The 18,165-nt window shown below is 41.7% G+C and overlaps 1 protein-coding gene across 12 annotated transcripts in view; it reads right to left on the reverse strand.

Annotated features, from left to right (window-relative positions):
* Window positions 1-2,340: 2,340 nt before the first annotated feature.
* NUP98 (nucleoporin 98 and 96 precursor) overlaps window positions 2,341-18,165 on the reverse strand; it is a 105,515-nt gene continuing 89,690 nt past the window's right edge. For 10 of the 12 annotated variants that reach the window (XM_060105619.1, XM_060105622.1, XM_060105623.1 and 7 more), the window contains 7 exons: window positions 17,903-18,046; window positions 16,988-17,130; window positions 10,831-11,052; window positions 6,982-7,223; window positions 6,365-6,519; window positions 5,202-5,313; window positions 2,341-5,088 (listed from right to left, as the gene is read on the reverse strand). In XM_060105619.1, coding sequence (XP_059961602.1) covers window positions 4,871-5,088; window positions 5,202-5,313; window positions 6,365-6,519; window positions 6,982-7,223; window positions 10,831-11,052; window positions 16,988-17,130; window positions 17,903-18,046 — 1,236 coding nt within the window. In that variant the 3' untranslated portion in view covers window positions 2,341-4,870. The remainder of the gene's footprint in view (window positions 5,089-5,201; window positions 5,314-6,364; window positions 6,520-6,981; window positions 7,224-10,830; window positions 11,053-16,987; window positions 17,131-17,902; window positions 18,047-18,165) is intronic. The other 2 variants (XM_060105629.1, XM_060105628.1) reach the window with 1 other exon arrangement.

Consider the following 18,165-nt stretch of genomic DNA (forward strand, 5'->3'; position numbering starts at 1 on the left):
CAGGGCTTCCCTGGTGGTGCCGTGGTTGGGAACCCACCTGCCAATGCAGGGGACATGGGTTCGAGCTCTGGTCCAGGAAGATCCCACATGCCGCAGAGCAACTAAGCCCGTGTGCCACAACTACTGAGCCTGTGCTCTAGAGACCGTGCACCACAACTACTGAAGCCCGCGCGCCTAGAGCCCGTGCTCCGCAACAAGAGAAGCCACTGCAATGAGAAGCCCACACCCCCCAACCACCATAACTAAAGAAAGCCCACGTGCAGCAACAAAGACCCAACACAGCCAAAAATAAGATAAATAAATTTATTTAAAAAAAAAGAGTGGCAGATGTTGTAGGGATGGGTGTTGGGGTAAAAGATGCATTTTTCTTTCTGTACCATTTTCTTCAGCAGTTATTCAATCTGTTGGGGGCACAAGGTTGTCTTACCCTCAAATTACATTTAAAAGCAACATTTTGCAGAATACCTTTAGGCCAAAATAAAGGCTAAATTCAAGAGTGCTTCAAAACACATGGAAATAACACATACATAGAATAGACTGAAGAGTTACAGAAAAATTGGTATGTTTACCTGAGAAAATGTTGAAATATTTCTTATATTTAGTGTTTTAGGGTAAAAATGTTAATTTGAAAAAAATAATTCTAAAAGTTGGTGGGGGGCTTCCCTGGTGGCACAGTGGTTAAGAATCCGCCTGCCAATGCAGGGGGCACGGGTTTGAGCCCTGGTCTGGGAAGATCCCACATGCTGCAGGGCAAGTAGGCCTGTGCGCCACAACTACTGAGCCTGTGCTCTAGAGCCCACGCGCCTAGAGCCCGTGCTCTGCAACGAGAGAGGCCACCGCAGTGAGAAGCCCATGCATGGCAATGAGGAGTGGCCCCCGCTCGCCGCCAACTGGACAAAGCCGCGCACAGCAACAAAGAAACAAAGTAGCCAAAAATAAATAAATAAATTTATTAAAAAAAAAAGTTGGTGGGTTACTTTTAAAAAGCCATTTTGGAAAAAAAAAGTACCTGAACAACAACTGATTTAAGTCTCTATTTTGAAAATACTGAATCATCACATATAAAAAGATAAGGAATGTGCAATGATGAAACAGTGAAGCTTGGTCATGATTATTATTAGGTGGAAGGTTGATGGAAGCTTTAGAAAGGGTGAATCAGGCTGACAACACCTGAATCAACAATCTTAACATCACTAAAAGTGGAACAGCGAGACAGTGTCTTCCGTAGTAATGAAACACAGCACCACCTATGAGAAGGACCCTAAATCTAATCAAGTCTCTAGATCTAACCAGTGGTATATAGCAAGTAAGGGAGGTAGAAGCACAGCCAAATGTAGAAGCCCCTGGCCCTCTATGCTAAAGGACGAATGTCCCAGATACTTGATCAAATAAAGGGCATTTAAAAAAGGAGAGGGTGGGATGGGGAGGGTGGGAGGGAGGGAGATGCATGAGGGAAGGGATGTGGGAACAGATGTATATGTATGACTGATTCACTTTGTTATAAAGCAGAAACTAATATAAAAAAAACTTTAGAAAAATAAAGTTAAGTCATCCATAAAAAAAAAAAAAAGAGAGAGGAGAACTGTTAATAGATTAAAAGAGATTTAAGAGACTTATCAGCCAAATGCAAAGTGTGGACCCTGTTTAGATCCTGATTTAATTTAAACAAATCAACCGTAGTAAGATTTTACTTTTGAGACAACTGGGGAATTCGAAAATGCAGAGTATTAGTTAATATTTTGGAATTACTGTTATTTTGTTAGGTACGACAATGGTATTGTGATTATATTTATAAAAATTTATCTTAGAAATGCTTAGGTATTGATGAAATGATGATCTCCCTTAGAAATACCATGGTGAGGGACTTCCCTGGTGGCACAGTGGTTAAGAATCTGCCTGCCAATGCAGGGGACACAGGTTCAAGTCCTGGTCCGGGAAGATCCCACATGCCACAGAGCAACTAAGCCGGGTCGCCACAACTACTGAGCCTGCGCTCTAGAGCCCGCAAGCCACAACTACTGAAGCCCACGTGCCTAGAGCCCACGCTCTGCAGCAAGAAAAGCCACCACAATGAGAAGCCCACACACCGCAATGAAGAGTAGCCCCCGCTCGCTGCAACTAGAGAAAGCCCACGCACAGCAACGAAGACCCAATGCAGTCAAAAATAAATTAAAAAAAAAAAAAAAAGAAATACCATGGTGGTGCGTGGGTAGGAATAAGAATGGGGGTAAAGATTAAATAAGATTGAAAAACTGAGACATCATTTTATTTTTGCATGGGTGAAAATTTCTACAGTAAAAGATTTTTAAAAACCCTTAGGAAAGCATAAGAAATCAATGTTTAAAGCACAAATGAATATATTACAATACAGAACTCCAATAAAACTGTTAAGTCTGAGAGCTGGTTCTCTGAGACAACAAATAAAAAAAAATCTGAAATAGTTTCCTGGAAATACAAAGTAACAAAACGAGTCAAACATCTAAAAAAGAGCAGCTACGCCTGCAGGTCTGCTAATCCAACATTTAATCTCCAGACCTCTATTAACTTTGATTTTGGCATTATTCCAGCATTCTGCTGAGGAAATACTTACTTTGAACATTGTATGAGGTTGTGGATTCCACAGATCTGTTGAGATTTGAGACAACTGGTTCTTATTTTTATATTTTTGAGAAACTTAAATTTTTAAAAATGTTTCAGTGGGATTTTGAAATATCGAAGAGACGGCTTATCATCTTTATTGTTCACTTTAACTGGAAGTCTATTCTCTTTGACGCAAACAGCTTCTGTGATAAATATTTGACTTAGAGGTTTTTTTGTTTTTTTTTTTTAAAAGGAAATACCTGTCCTAAGAGGAAATACTGCCCATATTCACAGTGCTTAACATTTCTAAAGGCAAACCACTTCTAAAGCACTCACTTTTCACAAAACACCTCTGGTGAGGAACGCAGAGCAAATTCTTTGCTCTAAGTCCAGCAAATGCTCCGTGACTCACTTGCTCAGGTTCACAGTCAGTCAGAAATGGTGGGAAATTCCCAGCTGAGTAACCTTATCCTCAGGGGCCCAAATTAAAGGGAAGCCCCAGCCACTGGGAAGACCCACTCTGCTTGCTCATCTCATCGATGTCCCAGAAATCTTTGGCCTAATCCTCATTGGAAATTGCTCATATCTTCAATTTAACACAACCAACCAACCAATCAACCAACCAAGCAACCTACTCATCAGCCTCATTTGATCCCTCTCAAGCACAGCTCTGTGAAGCAGCAACATCAGGGATCATTATCTCTTTTACACAATGGAAACTGAAAGGTGAAGTGCCAAGGTTTAAAAACAAAAACCCCAGAGCAGAGAGGCTTTGAATATACCACTGGGCAATTTGAAACCCTGCCCCATTCCCCACTAGGAATCCAAGTGCATAAAAATAAATGTACAGCAGTCAGGATCCATCAATAATCACAACCCCCTCACCCCCAAATTGACCCTTATAAACCTAGCCTTTGATCTAGTCTGCAACTATTCTCTCATTAACCCACGGCCAGTCTCTCTTTAGACTGCAAATTAAACAAGGCCGCCATAAAGCTCCTTGGGACAAGAAGGCTCAAAACCACAAAAGGAAAGCCAATACCAGGAATACTATAAACATTTCATTTTTATTTATTTATTTTTTAAGAAAGTAGTTTCAGAAAAAGAGGAAAATAATCTAGGTCATATATATATATATATATATATGTATATATGTATATATATATATATATATATATATATATATTTTTTTTTTTTAATAAAACCCTTTCTGTAATCTTCATGCATAAAGACCCAGGGAGGCATGGCCATGTTGTCTGTGACAGCCCTCACACCAGCAGTCTCAGACCGTTACCTGGGGCTCCCCACAGCTGTGGGCAGCAGTGTAGCAAAAGCCCCCTGCCTCCCCCTGAAGCCCAGATCCTTGCCTGCCTCAGTGATGGTTTCACCTTCTGGGACTGTAAATGGAGGGTGGGAAATGCTCTGGGCTAGAGTGGGAGGGACAGGGAGGGCTACCCAACCTGCCATGTTTCATCCAAACTCTTCAGGCAAATCCAGACAGGAGGCCTAGCAAGATGACGGAAAAGTTCTGGGAGTTTCCCAGAGATGTGTGATCTGGTACAAAGAGTTCCTGCACAGGGAAGGTTTGGTGTTCACAGAACATTCAAGGCAGGAAGAACAATCAAGCCTTGAAGCCCCATCCCTCCATGGCAGGCACTCACTTCTACCCTAAATGGGTCAGAAGGACCCTGTTCTGCTTCCTAATTCAGTCCAACCCTCTTCTGACTCCAAAAGTCAGTGTTAATCAACAACCTACTTCAGAGACAGATTCTCCTTCCTTCTGTGGATAGTTCACTTGTTAAGGGAGGACAGTCCTAGGTCAACACATTTGTCCCATCACCTGTCCCACTCCTTCTAAAGAGTCCTAGTATAAAAGGGCAGAGTAGGAGTAGGGTAGCAGTTTGGCATCGAGAGTCACAAGATCCAGAATGGCTGAGGGAGGAAAAGCATTCCCTGGTTCTTAGGGGGTGGGGGAATTCTGCCAAAGGTGCTTTACCAATGCTTTACTGACCATTTAAAAAAAGAAAGGAAAAAAAAAAAAAAAGAATAGTCTTGAGGATGGTAAAAAAGAGACTTGGATCCTTTTTTGGGGGTTCCAAAAGCCCTTATGCTGTGTTTAGTATTAAGAAAACCGTGAACAATTGGAGGTTGCTGCTTGGGCAGCAGGAAGGGAGGGTGGATTCCATGGCTAACCCAGAGAATGGCAAATGGTGCCAATCAACTCAACGTAGGGGACCTCTGCGTAGTGAGTGTGAATCGGCATGTGAGTGTGGTTCACGGAGCCTGGGGCTCACTGGCTCCCAACAGTCAGTTCCCGCAGGTAGGACTGTGTGAGACTGCGCAGTTCCTCCAAGGCATAGTCCTCAGGCATGGGGAGCCGGCCAATGTGGGGAGCCAACAGGCGCAAAGGGACTCGCTGAGGGTCTGGCGTTGAGTCAGAGGTTGCATCAGGGGCATGCTGAAGGCTCAGTACCACCCGCAGCAGGTTGGCTACACGTTTGGCCATGTCTGGAGAAAAAGAACAGAGTAAGCACCAAAGGACTGGGGGTGAGGTGTGGGTATAATAATCATAAAGACAGGCAATGAACAGGCAGTTAAGGGGGAGGAGGCGAGAGGCTGACCTGACTGAGCCAGGCGATCCTTGGCATTGTAACACTGGATCTGCTCTATCCGGTTGCACAGTGAGGTCACTTTGGTATGTAACTGCTCTAGCTCATAACCTGAGCAATCCACCTACAAAGAAGCAGAGAAACCAATTAGGCCAAGAGGAGCTCCCATCACTCCAATCCTACCCATAGACTGACTACGCAACACACTGAAACAAGAGTGAGGTGAGGGAGGGGAAAACCCAAGAAGCTGGCCGGCAGTGCCATGTCACCACCATCCAGCCTAGTCGCTGAGGATAAGACAAGACCTTAGCAATTATACACAACAGGAAAACAATATAGTGTACCAGGCCTAGGATTGGGCAAGTCTTGAAATCACCATTCGTGAACCATGTAACGAGCAAGCTTTAACACTGCACCAAAAATCTACATAAATCTGGGTTCACAAACATGGTATTGATTTCTTAAGAGCACACAGTGAGAGGTGGAGCCCAAACCAGCACTTAAGTCTCCTGACTCCAACTAAGAATCAGCATTTAATTATGCAGATATTAACAGGAACTGTGGCTTTGTTAACAACAGAAATCAATTACCTTCATGCCAAATGTTATGTGAAACATCCTCACCAAATCTCTGACCTTACTTTATCTCTCAACCCTAAGCTTCCCATTTAAAACTAGGGGAAAAGGGGAGAACAAGGGGAGGAGACTGACTATGGACAAGCCTTAGGAATGTCCACTGTACACACTACTTGGCAATAAGCACCAAAACACATTTTAAAGTTTTGATAGAGCTGTCATAGTAGCTACATCAAATTAGCTTCATCAAAATATCCCTCCTGGGCTTCCCTGGTGGCGCAGTGGTTGAGAGTCCGCCTGCCGATGCAGGGGACACGGGTTCGTGCCCCGGTCCGGGAGGATCCCACATGCCGCGGAGCAGCTGGGCCCGTGAGTCATGGCCGCTGAGCCTGCACATCCAGAGCCTGTGCTCTGCAACGGGAGAGGCCACAACAGTGAGAGGCCCGCGTACCACAAAAAAAAAAAAAAATCCCTCCTACACTGACAGTGCTATCTCTGCCAATGAGTTTTTCAAGCCGTTGCTCAAGCCTTTGGAGGTCGCTATGGCTCTGTGGGCCAGAGAAAGGGGAAACTAGGCTGTGGTTTAAGGAACTCAGGTACCTGCTGTATATGATGGAGCATTTCAATGACCCGAATGTAGTCCAGGTAAACAAGCCCAGATGTTTCCCAGTCCTGGATTAGGCTGCTGCGCTCTGGGGGTGCCAGGTCTTCCAAGAACCCCTTCAGGTAGTCATAGTTCTCGTTAATAATGGCATCTGAAGAAACAAAATATTGACCAAAAGTGCACAGAGGAAGGACATGACAGAAAGGTCTAAGACAGGAAGAAAGGGAAAATTATGTTGGGTCAGACTTGAGAATGACAGTAGATATTTTGAAATTCTCTTAAGAAAACTGTGAAGAATTTCTGACTTCAGTTTCCAAAACAGATGTTTCTGGTGTTGCTGAATAAAACTCCCCAAATAAACAAAGAGCTTAACATAATTAGTGAATATCAAGAATATTCCTGGCAAATGGGAATGTAACAATATTGCTGTTGACCCCGCCCCTCACCCTTACCAAGCATCTTCTGCACAGAGAGCTTTTACAAAGTGTGATCTGATTCAAGTCTGCCATATCCTGTTCTGATCATCATTTCTGGCCTGACTCATCATGGGCTCAGAGACTGGAAGAATTAGGGGTAATTCCAGGAGACACAGGTCCTAGTCTGAAGCACTCACCAGAAGCTAAGTGTTGGATGACGAGTTTGTGGCAGCGATTCCAGTGCCCCGCTTTAAATAAAAAGAGGGCCTCCAAGTGCCTGTCGGATTCCATGTGTGCTCGCACTGCTTTGGCCTCATGAATCCACTCAGCAGGCACACAAAGCTTCTCGGTCAGGAAAAGCTCCTTAGCCCAAGATTCAGGGGTCTCCAACAGTTGGCAGTGCCGCGTAAGCAGCTCTCGAACAGCCTTCTCACGCATGCTATAGGAGGAAAGGTCAGTTGGGATAAATCTCATTCTCACTGATGGAGAAGGCTGCCTCAGACAGCTCACAGTGGTCCGTTAGGCAGTCTCTTAAACTGCAGGTCCTGACCCTTAGCGGATCACCTCAAACTTCACTTAAAAAGCTATCACACCAGCATTAATTTAAAAAATGAAACAGAGTAGAAGCACATTATATTTTCATGGTCAAAAAAGTCTGAAATTGAATACTCTTGGGAAGGTTGCCCACTACCCCAAAAACGTTCTCTCCTGACTCGGCTCATTTCTTTTCTTTTTAAAAATTTTATTGGAGATAGTTGGTTTACAATGTTGTGTTAGTTTCAGGTGTACAGCAAAGTGATTCAGTTATACATGTACATATATTCATTCTTTTTTAGATTTTTTTTCTCATATAGGTTATCACAGAATATTGAGTAGAGTTCCCTGTGCTCTACAGTAGGTCCTTGTTGGTTATCGATCTTATATATAGTAGTCTGTGTGTGTTCATCCCAGTAGGCTCATTTCTTTGTTTCCTTTCTCTAACAGGAGATGAAGGACTGGGATAGGGGAATTCTAGATCCACCGAGCACTCTGCAGTTTATTCCTAACCTCCACCCTGCCCTCTCTCTCACGTGGTCAATGCAAGAAAACAAAGTAGTTTTTAAACATAAGGTCTCTTCCAGGTAGTTTTTTCCCTTAAAAGTCATCAGCCTTCCTAATTCATTTTCTCTTTACTGCTAGACTTAGGCTAAACTCAATCTTTCTGCTCTCAAGGCCACTTAAATAGAGTCCTTCTTTGTCTGGGCCAAAGGATCAGTCATTTGAATTTCAGATCAAAGCTATTCTCCTCATCTTAGATTCTTTTCTCAACTCCTAGGTTTTTCAAAGGACTCCTAATCTCATGACAACTGCCTCCTTTTTTCCTCCCCTTTAGGAAATAGGATCTGCTTTCCCACAGCCAATCATCAATCATCCCATCAGCCAGCCTTTTACCATGCGAAATTTTTCATGAGTGTGTTTAAATAAACTCAGAGGAAAATTCTGGGATCATTTTGTTTCCTGGTAAGGAGCAAGAGGAAAGAGAAATTCCTTAAAAGTAAGGTTGTGCTGGATGCTTTATACTTTTAATTCCACAGTCACCTCTGAATAGAGATTAATATTTTAAAAAACTGAGGTCTAGAGAGTGTCTTTACTCAAAGTCAAAAGTGAAGTAAGCTCTACCTTAGGTCAAAGTGAGTACATGGTGGAGCCAGAATTTAGAAAGCTCTGACTACAAAACAACTTCTTTCTATGCCCTACGACATGACAGATAGTATAGTACAATGATTAAGAGCACAGACTCTGGGTGTCTTGAGTTGAAAGGCTCACTCTGCCATTTAGTATCTATGTGACCTTGAACAAAAGTTACCTAATCTCTCTATCCCTTGGGTTGCTCATCTATAAAACAGACAGTAAGAGTGTCTCATAGGTTCATTATGAGCATTCAATGAGTTGATATATTTAAAGTACTTGCATGAGATTAGATCACTCCCTAACACCATACACAAAAATAAGCTCAAAATGGATTAAAGACCTAAATGTAAGGCCAGACACTATCAAACTCTTAGAGGAAAACATAGGCAGAACACTCTATGACATAAATCACAGCAAGATCCTTTTTGACCCACCTCCTAGAGAAATGGAAATAAAGACAAAAATAAACACATGGGACCTAATGAAACTTAAAAGCTTTTGCACAGCAAAGGAAACCATAAACAAGACCAAAAGACAACCCTCAGAATGGGAGAAAATATTTGCAAATGAAGCAACTGACAAAGGATTAATCTCCAAAATTTATAAGCAGCTCATGCAGCTCAATAACAAAAAAACAAACAACCCAATCCAAAAATGGGCAGAAGACCTAAATAGACATTTCTCCACAGAAGATATACAGACTGCCAACAAACACATGAAAGGATGCTCAACATCTTTACTCATTAGAGAAATGCAAATCAAAACTACAATGAGATATCATCTCACACCAGTCAGAATGGCCATCATCAAAAAATCTACAAACAATAAATGCTGGAGAGGGTGTGGAAAAAAGGGAACACTCTTGCACTGCTGGTGGGAATGTGAATTGGTACAGCCGCTATGGAGAACGGTATGGAGGTTCCTTAAAAAACTACAAATAGAACTACCATATGACCCAGCAATCCCACTACTGGGCATATACCCTGAGAAAACCATAATTCAAAAAGAGACATGTACCAAAATGTTCATAGCAGCCCTATTTACAATAGCCCGGAGATGGAAACAACCTAAGTGTCCATCATCGGATGAATGGATAAAGAAGATGTGGCACATATATACAATGGAATATTACTCAGCCATAAAAAGAAATGAAATTGAGCTATTTGTAATGAGGTGGATAGACCTAGAGTCTGTCATACAGAGTGAAGTAAGTCAGAAAGAGAAAGACAAATACTGTATGCTAACACATATATATGGAATTTAAGAAAAAAAATGTCATGAAAAACCTAGGGTAAGACAGGAATAAAGACACAGACCTACTAGAGAATGGACTTGAGGATATGGGGAGGGGGAAGGGTAAGCTGTGACAAAGTGAAAGAGCGGCATGGACATATATACACTACCAAACGTAAGGTAGATAGCTAGTGGGAAGCAGCCGCAGAGCACAGGGAGATCAGCTCGGTGCTTTGTGACCGCCTGGAGGGGTGGGATAGGGAGGGTGGGAGGGAGACGCAAAAGGGAGGGGATATGGAAACATATGTATATGTATAACTGATTAAATTTGTTATAAAGCAAAAAATTAAAAAAAAAAGAAAGTACTTGCAACGGTGTATAAAGATATATAAAAGCATTATATAACAAAGTATTATATAAATGTTTTTGTTCTTAGTGTTATGCCATTCTGCTACCATTAACAAAAAACCTGCAACTTCATCTCATTCAAAGCACGGAGCAGAGGTGTTTCTCTGGTTTTTGTTCAGGACAAAGAACCAAAACATTACACATCTAAGCAAGCTTGTATTGGTAGATAGGTAAATACAACACTATCAAACTTGAGGGATAGGGGTGGGTGGATGGAAAGGGAAGGGCCAGTAAAGAAAAAGCAGGGGCCCTCCCTGCCAACCATGACTCCACAGATCCAACTCAGACAGCACTATTTCTGCATAATTCTAAACATGCCACATTCAAGGAATTTGTGCCTAGTTAATGGGGTTTCCCCACCCGGGCATATCTTTCCTTCCCACTTAATTATTTCCTATACCAATTTTACATGTACTTTGAATCTTATCTCTAGAGAGACTCAGAGATTCTGCAGTTCACAGAGATCTCTTCTCCCTTCTCAGATTACTGGGAGGCCTTATGATAAATAGCATAATTTGGCACTTAATCAAAGGCGATCTTCTTTCTAACGTGTTCACATGAATACAGAGACAGTCTGCGCTGCAGGTTGAACTGTCTTAAGGTTTACCACAAGGCTGGACCCAAAAATTCATTCTAAACACTTACTTGCTGAATTGAACCCTAAGAGACTGATTCCTTTGGCATTGCCCTGTAGCGCTGGATGCAACTAGTGTGTTTGATGGCTTCTCACTCACCTTGAGTTGTCAATGTGCAGGAGGACAAAGATGGCCCACTCCCAGAGCCCCTCACTTTCCAGCTGGCCAGCGTAACTGGCCTGCAGCACACCCTCACACTGCTCTGAGAGATGGGTGTAGTTAAGAGCCCGCAGCACCTCCCACAAGTGCCAGCTTAGACGGTAGTCCAAAGGATCTGCTGTTACGCTTCGAGGCTCCAGCAGCTGGTTGAGATCATAATGTCTGCAAAGGAGAATGTGCTGAGAGTTACCAAACCCAGCCAGCAGACCACCTGTACTGGACGAGTCAACTGTCTCAGCTACAGCTTACAAAACAATAAAGGCAGGCAGCTGGGAGCAGAAGCATCAGAAGCCTTACAGTCTTCCTCCTCTAGGTTCAGCCACATTACCAATCTACCAAAAACCAAGGCACCTTCTCTTCGGTGGCTCTTCTACCAGGTTTGCTGGTATTTGTTTGGTCTATTTTTACCATCCTGGTACAGGGAGTCTTCACAACTCTCTCCCTTCCATTCTTTCACTGTACTATCAATTACTTTTCTTAACCATTTAAAAAATACACGTTAATTCAAAAAGAGACATGTACCACAATGTTCACTGCAGCACTATTTACAATTGCCAGGACATGGAACCAACCTAAATGTCCATCAACAGATGAATGGATAAAGAAGATGTGGCACATATATACAATGGAATATTACTCAGCCATAAAAAGAAACGAAACTGAGTTATTTGTAGTGAGGTGGATGGACCTAGAGTCTGTCATACAGAGTGAAGTAAGTCAGAAAGAGAAAAACAAATACCATATGCTAACGCATATATATAGAATCTAAAAAAAAAAAAAGAAAAAAAAAAAGGTACTGATGAACCTAGTTGCAGGGCAAGAATAAAGATGCAGACATAGAGAATGGACTTGAGGACATGGGGTGGGAGGGGGAAGCTGGGGCGAAGTGAGAGTAGCATCAACATATATATACTACTGAATGTAAAATAGTTAGCTAGTGGGAAGCAGTCGCATAGCACAGGGAGATCAACTCTGCGACGTGCTCTGCGATGACCTAGAGGTGTGGAATAGGGAGGATGGGAGGGAGGGAAGATGCAAGAGGGAGGGGATATGGGGACATATGTATGCATATGGCTGATTCACTTTGTTGTACAACAGAAACTAACACAGTATTGTGAAGCCATTCGACTCCAATAAAGATCAAAATATATATATATATATATGTTATTTAGTATCTTTCAGGTTGTTTTACTATCTGAAGTTGCGGAATGCTACTTCACCTGTTTGTTTGAACAGCTAACTAGTCTTTTTTGTTATTTTATTTTTTTTAATTCAGTTTTATTTATTCATTTATTTTGGCTGTGCTGGGTCTTCGTTGCGGCGCACGGGCTTTTCTAGTTGTGGTGCATGGGCTTAGTTGCCCAGTGGCAGGTGGGATCTTAGTTCTCTGACCAGGGACTGAACCCGGGCCCCCTGAGTCGGGAGTGTGGAGTCTTAACCACTGTACCATTAGGGAAGTCCCAATAGCTAACCAGTCTTAATGATGGTTATTTCCTTCTGTGGCTCGTCAATCTTACTTTTGATTTTGTCTACAGTACGTATTATTCTTTACATAGAAATCCAGGTTCGAAAGTCTCCCTACAGACTTTCACGTTTTTTTTTTTCTGCTGAGAGCCCAGGGACTTCAAAGATTCTGGACCAATTTATGTGTTATGTTCTTAGCTTCCAAGTCCCAGACCATAAGAACAGTAAGAACTAAGATCCCACACCTACAAGTTTTAAAGATCTGGGCCTTGATTACCAACCAAAACTTTTCCCTTTCACCTAAGATCCCAGACATTTATAAGTTCCTAACACTTCCCCAAGTAATGAGTAGTTTTTCTTGACCGATGCTGTCAAACTGAACTCTGTGTGATGACGGAAATGTTCTATAATCTGCCTTGACCAATATGATAGCCACTAGCCACATATGGCTATTAAACACTTGAAATATGGTTAGTGTGAATAAGTAATTAAATTTAAAAACTAATTTTAAGTAGTATTATGAGAATAGCGGCCATTATACAGTGCAGTTCCTTACAGTTTATGTAAGGGTTTTAGTCATAGCAATTCTACCTTACATGAGAAGAATGCTTTATTATCTCATTCAGGCTTTGGTTTCTCTATTTCTGACACTTTGAGATATACGCTTTTCTTCCTCTTCCTTTTTTCTTTTTTTTGACATTAAAAAAATTGACATACAATAAACTGTACATATTTAGAATGTACAATTTTCATAAGTTTAAACATATATATACAGCTGTGAAACTACCACCAAGGTCAAGACAACAAGCATACCCATCACCTCCAAAAGTTTCCTTAAGTCCCTCTGTGATCCCTCTCTCCTGCCCCTCCCTACACCTACCCTTCCCAGGCAACCACTGATCTTCCTATCATTATAGATTAGTTCGCATTTTCCAGAGTTTTACATAAATTGGAATCAAGCAGTAGGTACATTTTTGGGGGTATTTTTTTTTCTCACCACTTCAAAAATAAGTAAAAGTATTTTGATTCACCATGCTGTTGCATTTTATCAACAGTTCATTCTTTCTTACTGCTGAGATAGTATTCCATTGTATAGATGTACCACAATTTGCTTATCTAATCACCTGTTGATGGAAATTTGGGTTGTTTCCCGTTTTGGACCTTTACAAATAAAGCTGCTATCAACATATAAATAGACATATGTTTTCATTCCTCTTGGGTAAATACCTAGGAGTGGAATGGCTGGATCATATGTATGTAGCCATATGTTTAACTTTTTAAGCCACCAAACTGTTTTTCCAAGTGCCAGTGTTAGTTTACATTTCTCCCCAGCAGTGTTGAGAATTCCAATTGCTCCGCTTCCATGATGACATGGTACAGATGTCTTAATTTTTAGCCATTCTAACAGATGGGTAGTGGCATCCCATGATGGCTTTAATTTGCATGTCCCTGATGTCTACTGATAAAAACTTTTCATGGGCTTTATATGTACGTCTTCTTTGGTGAAGAATCCCTTTAAATATTTTTCCCAATTTTTAAATTGGATTGTTTGTTTTCTTATTATTGAGTTCAGGGAGTTCTTTACATGCTCTGGATAAAAGCCCTTTATCAGATATATGAATTGCAAGTATCTTCTCCCAATTTGTGGCTCATCTTTTCATTCTCTTAACAGTCTGTCTAATGAGTAGTAGTTTTAAATTCTGTTGAAGTCCAATTTATCAATTTTTCTTTTATGGATTATGTGTTTGGTATCTAAGAAATCTTTGCCTAACCCACAGTTACAAAGATTTTCTTCTAAGAGGGTACTGTTTTAAGTTTGACAATTAGGTTTATGATTCATTTTGAGCTACATGACTAATAGAGATAACCAATGAAACCAAAAGCTGGAGACAGGGCTTCCCTGGTGGTGCAGTGGTTGAGAGTCCACCTGCCGATGCAGGGGACACGGGTTTGTGCCCCGGTCCGGGAAGATCCCACATGCCGCAGAGCGGCTGGGCCTGTGAGCCATGGCTGCTGAGCCTGCGCGTCCGGAGCCTGTGCTCCACAACGGGAGAGGCCACGACAGTGAGAGGTCCGTGAACAGCAAAAAAAAAAAAAAAGCTGGAGACAGACTAATCAGGAGAAAAAAAGAGAAGACACAAATACCAATATCAGGGAAGAAAGAGACACAGCCACACATCCTACAGACATTAAAAAAGAGTAAGGGGGGGCCTCCCTGGTGGCGCAAGTGGTTGAGAGTCCGCCTGCCGATGCAGGGGATACGGGTTCGTGTCCCGGTCTGGGAGGATCCCATATGCCGCGGAGCGGCTGGGCCCGTGAGCCATGGCCGCTGGGCCTGCGCGTCTGGAGCCTGTGCTCCGCAACGGGAGGGGCCACAACAGTGAGAGGCCCGCATACCGCAAAAAAAAAAAAAAAAAAAAAAAGAGTAAGGGGGCTTCCCTGGTGGCGCAGTGGTTAAGAGTCCGCCTGCCAATGCAGGGGACACGGGTTCGAGCCCTGGTCCAGGAGGATCCCACATGCCGTGGAGCAGCTAAGCCTGTGTGCCATGACTACTGAGCCTGCGCTCTGGAGCCCACGAGCCACAACTACTGAGCCCACGTGCGCAACTACTGAAGCCTGTGTGCCTAGAGCCTGTGCTCCGCAACGAGAGAAGCCACTGCAATGAGAAGCCCGTGCACTGCGACGAAGAGTAGCCCCCGCTCGCTGCAACTAGAAAGGCTGCGTGCAGCAACAAAGACCTAATGCAGCCAAAAATGAATAAATAAATAATTTACAAAAAAAAAAAAAAGAATAAGGAGGGACTTCCCTGGTGTCTCAGTGGTTAGAATCTGCCTGCTAATGCAGTGGACACGGGTTCAACCCCTGGTCCAGGAAGATCCCACATGCTGTGAAGCAACTAAGTCCATGTGCCACAACTACTGAAGCCCGTGTGCCTAGAACCCGTGGCTCCGCAATAAGAGAAGCCACCACAATGAGAAGCCGCGCACCACAACGAAGAGTAGCCCCTGCTCGCCACCAACTAGAGAAAGCCCGCGTGCAGCAACGAAGACCCAACGCGATCAAAAATGAATGAATGAATAAATAAATAAAAGAATATGGAAATGTTATAAAGAACTTTATGCTAATAAACTTGGTGACTTTGGTGAAACAGACAAATTCCTTAGGAAAAACAAACGAACAAAATGACTCAAGAATAAATAGAAAACCTCGACAGCTCTGTATCTATTAAAGAAACTGATTTTATAGTTTAAAAACTTCAATAAACTGGACTTTATAAAAATGTAAAACTTCTGTGCCCGTGTATTGGGAGAAAATAATTGCAAAAACATTTATAATAAAGGACTTGCATCCTAAATATATAAAGAACTATTACAACACAATAAAGAACTATTAGGCGAACCTATTAAAAAAGGGGGGGCAAAAGGTTTCAAATAGATTTCAACAAGGAAGATACATAGATAGCTGGTAAATAAGCACATGAAAAAATGCCTGCCACCATTAGGCATCAGGGAAATGCAAATTAAAACACAATTTTAGGGCTTCCCTGGTGGCGCAGTGGTTGAGAGTCCGCCTGCTGATGCAGGGGACACGGGTTCGTGCCCCGGTCTGGGAAGATCCCACATGACGCGGAGCGGCTGGGCCCGTGAGCCATGGCTGCTGAGCCTGCGCGTCCGGAGCCTGTGCTCCACAATGGGAGAGGCCACAACAGTGAGAGGCCCGCATATGGCAAAAACAGAACAAACAAACAAAAAAACCCAAAACCCCCCACAATTTTAATTATCTGTATTTTACCACAATAAAAGACTGTATTATTCTATAATTAATATAATTAGTTTAAAAGAAAGTATTTAAAGAAATGAAATTCTCGTTTAATTTCTTATTAAGCACACAAATGACACACCACTATGTGCCCACTAAAATGGTAAAATTTAAAAAGCTGACAATACCATGTTTTGAAGAGGATATGGAGCAATTACAGATCTTGGTGGGAATGCAAAATGATACAAACAGTTTTAGATACAAATGCTCATAGCAGCTTTATTCTTAATAGCTCAAAACCAGAAAACTGTCCATTAACAAATGAATAAATAAATAAATTTCTGATATACATATTAACATGGATAAATCTCAAAATCACTATGTTGGGTAAAAGAAGCCAGGCACAAAAGATAACATACAGAATGATCTCAATTACATAAAATTCTGTAACAGCAAAACTAACCTATAGTAATGAAAAGTCAGTCAGTAGCTGTCTGTGGTGTGGACTGATTGCAAAGGGACATGAGGTAACTTTTTGAGGGTAATGTAAATGTTACCTTGATAGTGATGGTAGTTAGATTATATTAAAACATATCAAACCACACACTTCATTATGTGTAAAATTCTATCTCATTAAAGTCGATTAAAATAATTTTTAGATTTTTAAAAAAAAATTTCATTTAAGTATAGTTGATTTAAAATGTGAATTTTTAGATTTCTAATTCCAGTTCCCATGCTCTTTGCACTCAATTACTGTAAGTTATATTTTGGTAATTTATATAGACTTACGGCAATCTGACCACATATAAAAGGGAAAGGACTCCTTAGGGCTCATGGAACCCTCGAGTGACTATAACATATGGCTCTGATTTACCTGTCACTATAGAGTTTTAGAAGGTGAAAGCAGACATCTTGAAGAGGTCTCTGTGAGTCTTGCTCCTCCTCTACCACAAAGCCAGAGTCCTCCAGGTATGAGGGAAGTGGGCAGCAGGCATATCTGTCACCCTCAGAGGTATTCTGAAGTTAAGAATTTGATAAAACAATACATCAGCTGCTAGTATGTTTCACTAGATTCTACTGTGTCTCAGTTACTCAGATGTGTATTAAGAATGGTGTGACATCCTCTAAAGGAGTGTTTCAAGGATTTTAAACTTACTTTGATCAGTGACATATTCCACCTGCCTTCAATGGACTGGCAAAGACCTCAGACAGCTCTAACCCCACCACCTTTCTTGCCACAATTCTTATTACATTCAATTTTTTTTAGTGTTCTCCTTTTCCTGACAAATATTGATAATTCTGGCAAATGATATCAAAGACAATAAAAATGAACAGTAAGAAAAGAACCAAATAATGGCATTAAAAATATTAATAATCCTTTAACCTCCAAATGGACAAGGAATATGAAATATAGTGATATTTAGAGGCAAATTTCAGACCTGCTAATTTGGGGCTACACTAAACACAAGGTCAGGCTGTATCTCAGGGAATTCCTGAAGGAATAAGACAGCATTAGGAATGAAGAAAAACCCTCCAATGTTGAGGCAGGAAAACAGCAGTAAGAAAATAAATTGTGGAAACTCATCGTACTAAACAAAATAGAAGCAGAAACTTGAAGAAGTTTCCCATTAGATTTCCTGTGTTCATTTCAATTCTATGGTACTTTTCAAAAAGTAGTTAGGAAAAAGTATTATGAAATGTGATTTGATGGTTTTTTCTCTGTAGTACTTTTCTGGCAAAACCAGAAATCCTACCAGGACTCTTGCTTGGCTATACTGGATACATATACCTGAAATGCTTCTTCATACATGCTGAGTGCCTTGGAAATGGAGGCTGTTGGTGGGAGCAAATACCAAAGATGGACAGCCAGGGACCGTTTCCAATCCAACTGTGAGCACACATTGATTTGCTTCTGCTCTGAGAGCTGCCATACCTACAGAAGACAAAATCACCATCACAGCTCTACAATATACATTACCTTGTTACTGGCCAGGCCTGCATGTTGCTCACTTACTCAAGTTGATTCTAAATGATTTAAATAGCAGTGTTAAT

The sequence above is a fragment of the Mesoplodon densirostris genome, chromosome 7, assembly GCF_025265405.1.
Source record: "Mesoplodon densirostris isolate mMesDen1 chromosome 7, mMesDen1 primary haplotype, whole genome shotgun sequence".
In the NCBI taxonomy this organism is placed as follows: domain Eukaryota; kingdom Metazoa; phylum Chordata; class Mammalia; order Artiodactyla; family Ziphiidae; genus Mesoplodon; species Mesoplodon densirostris.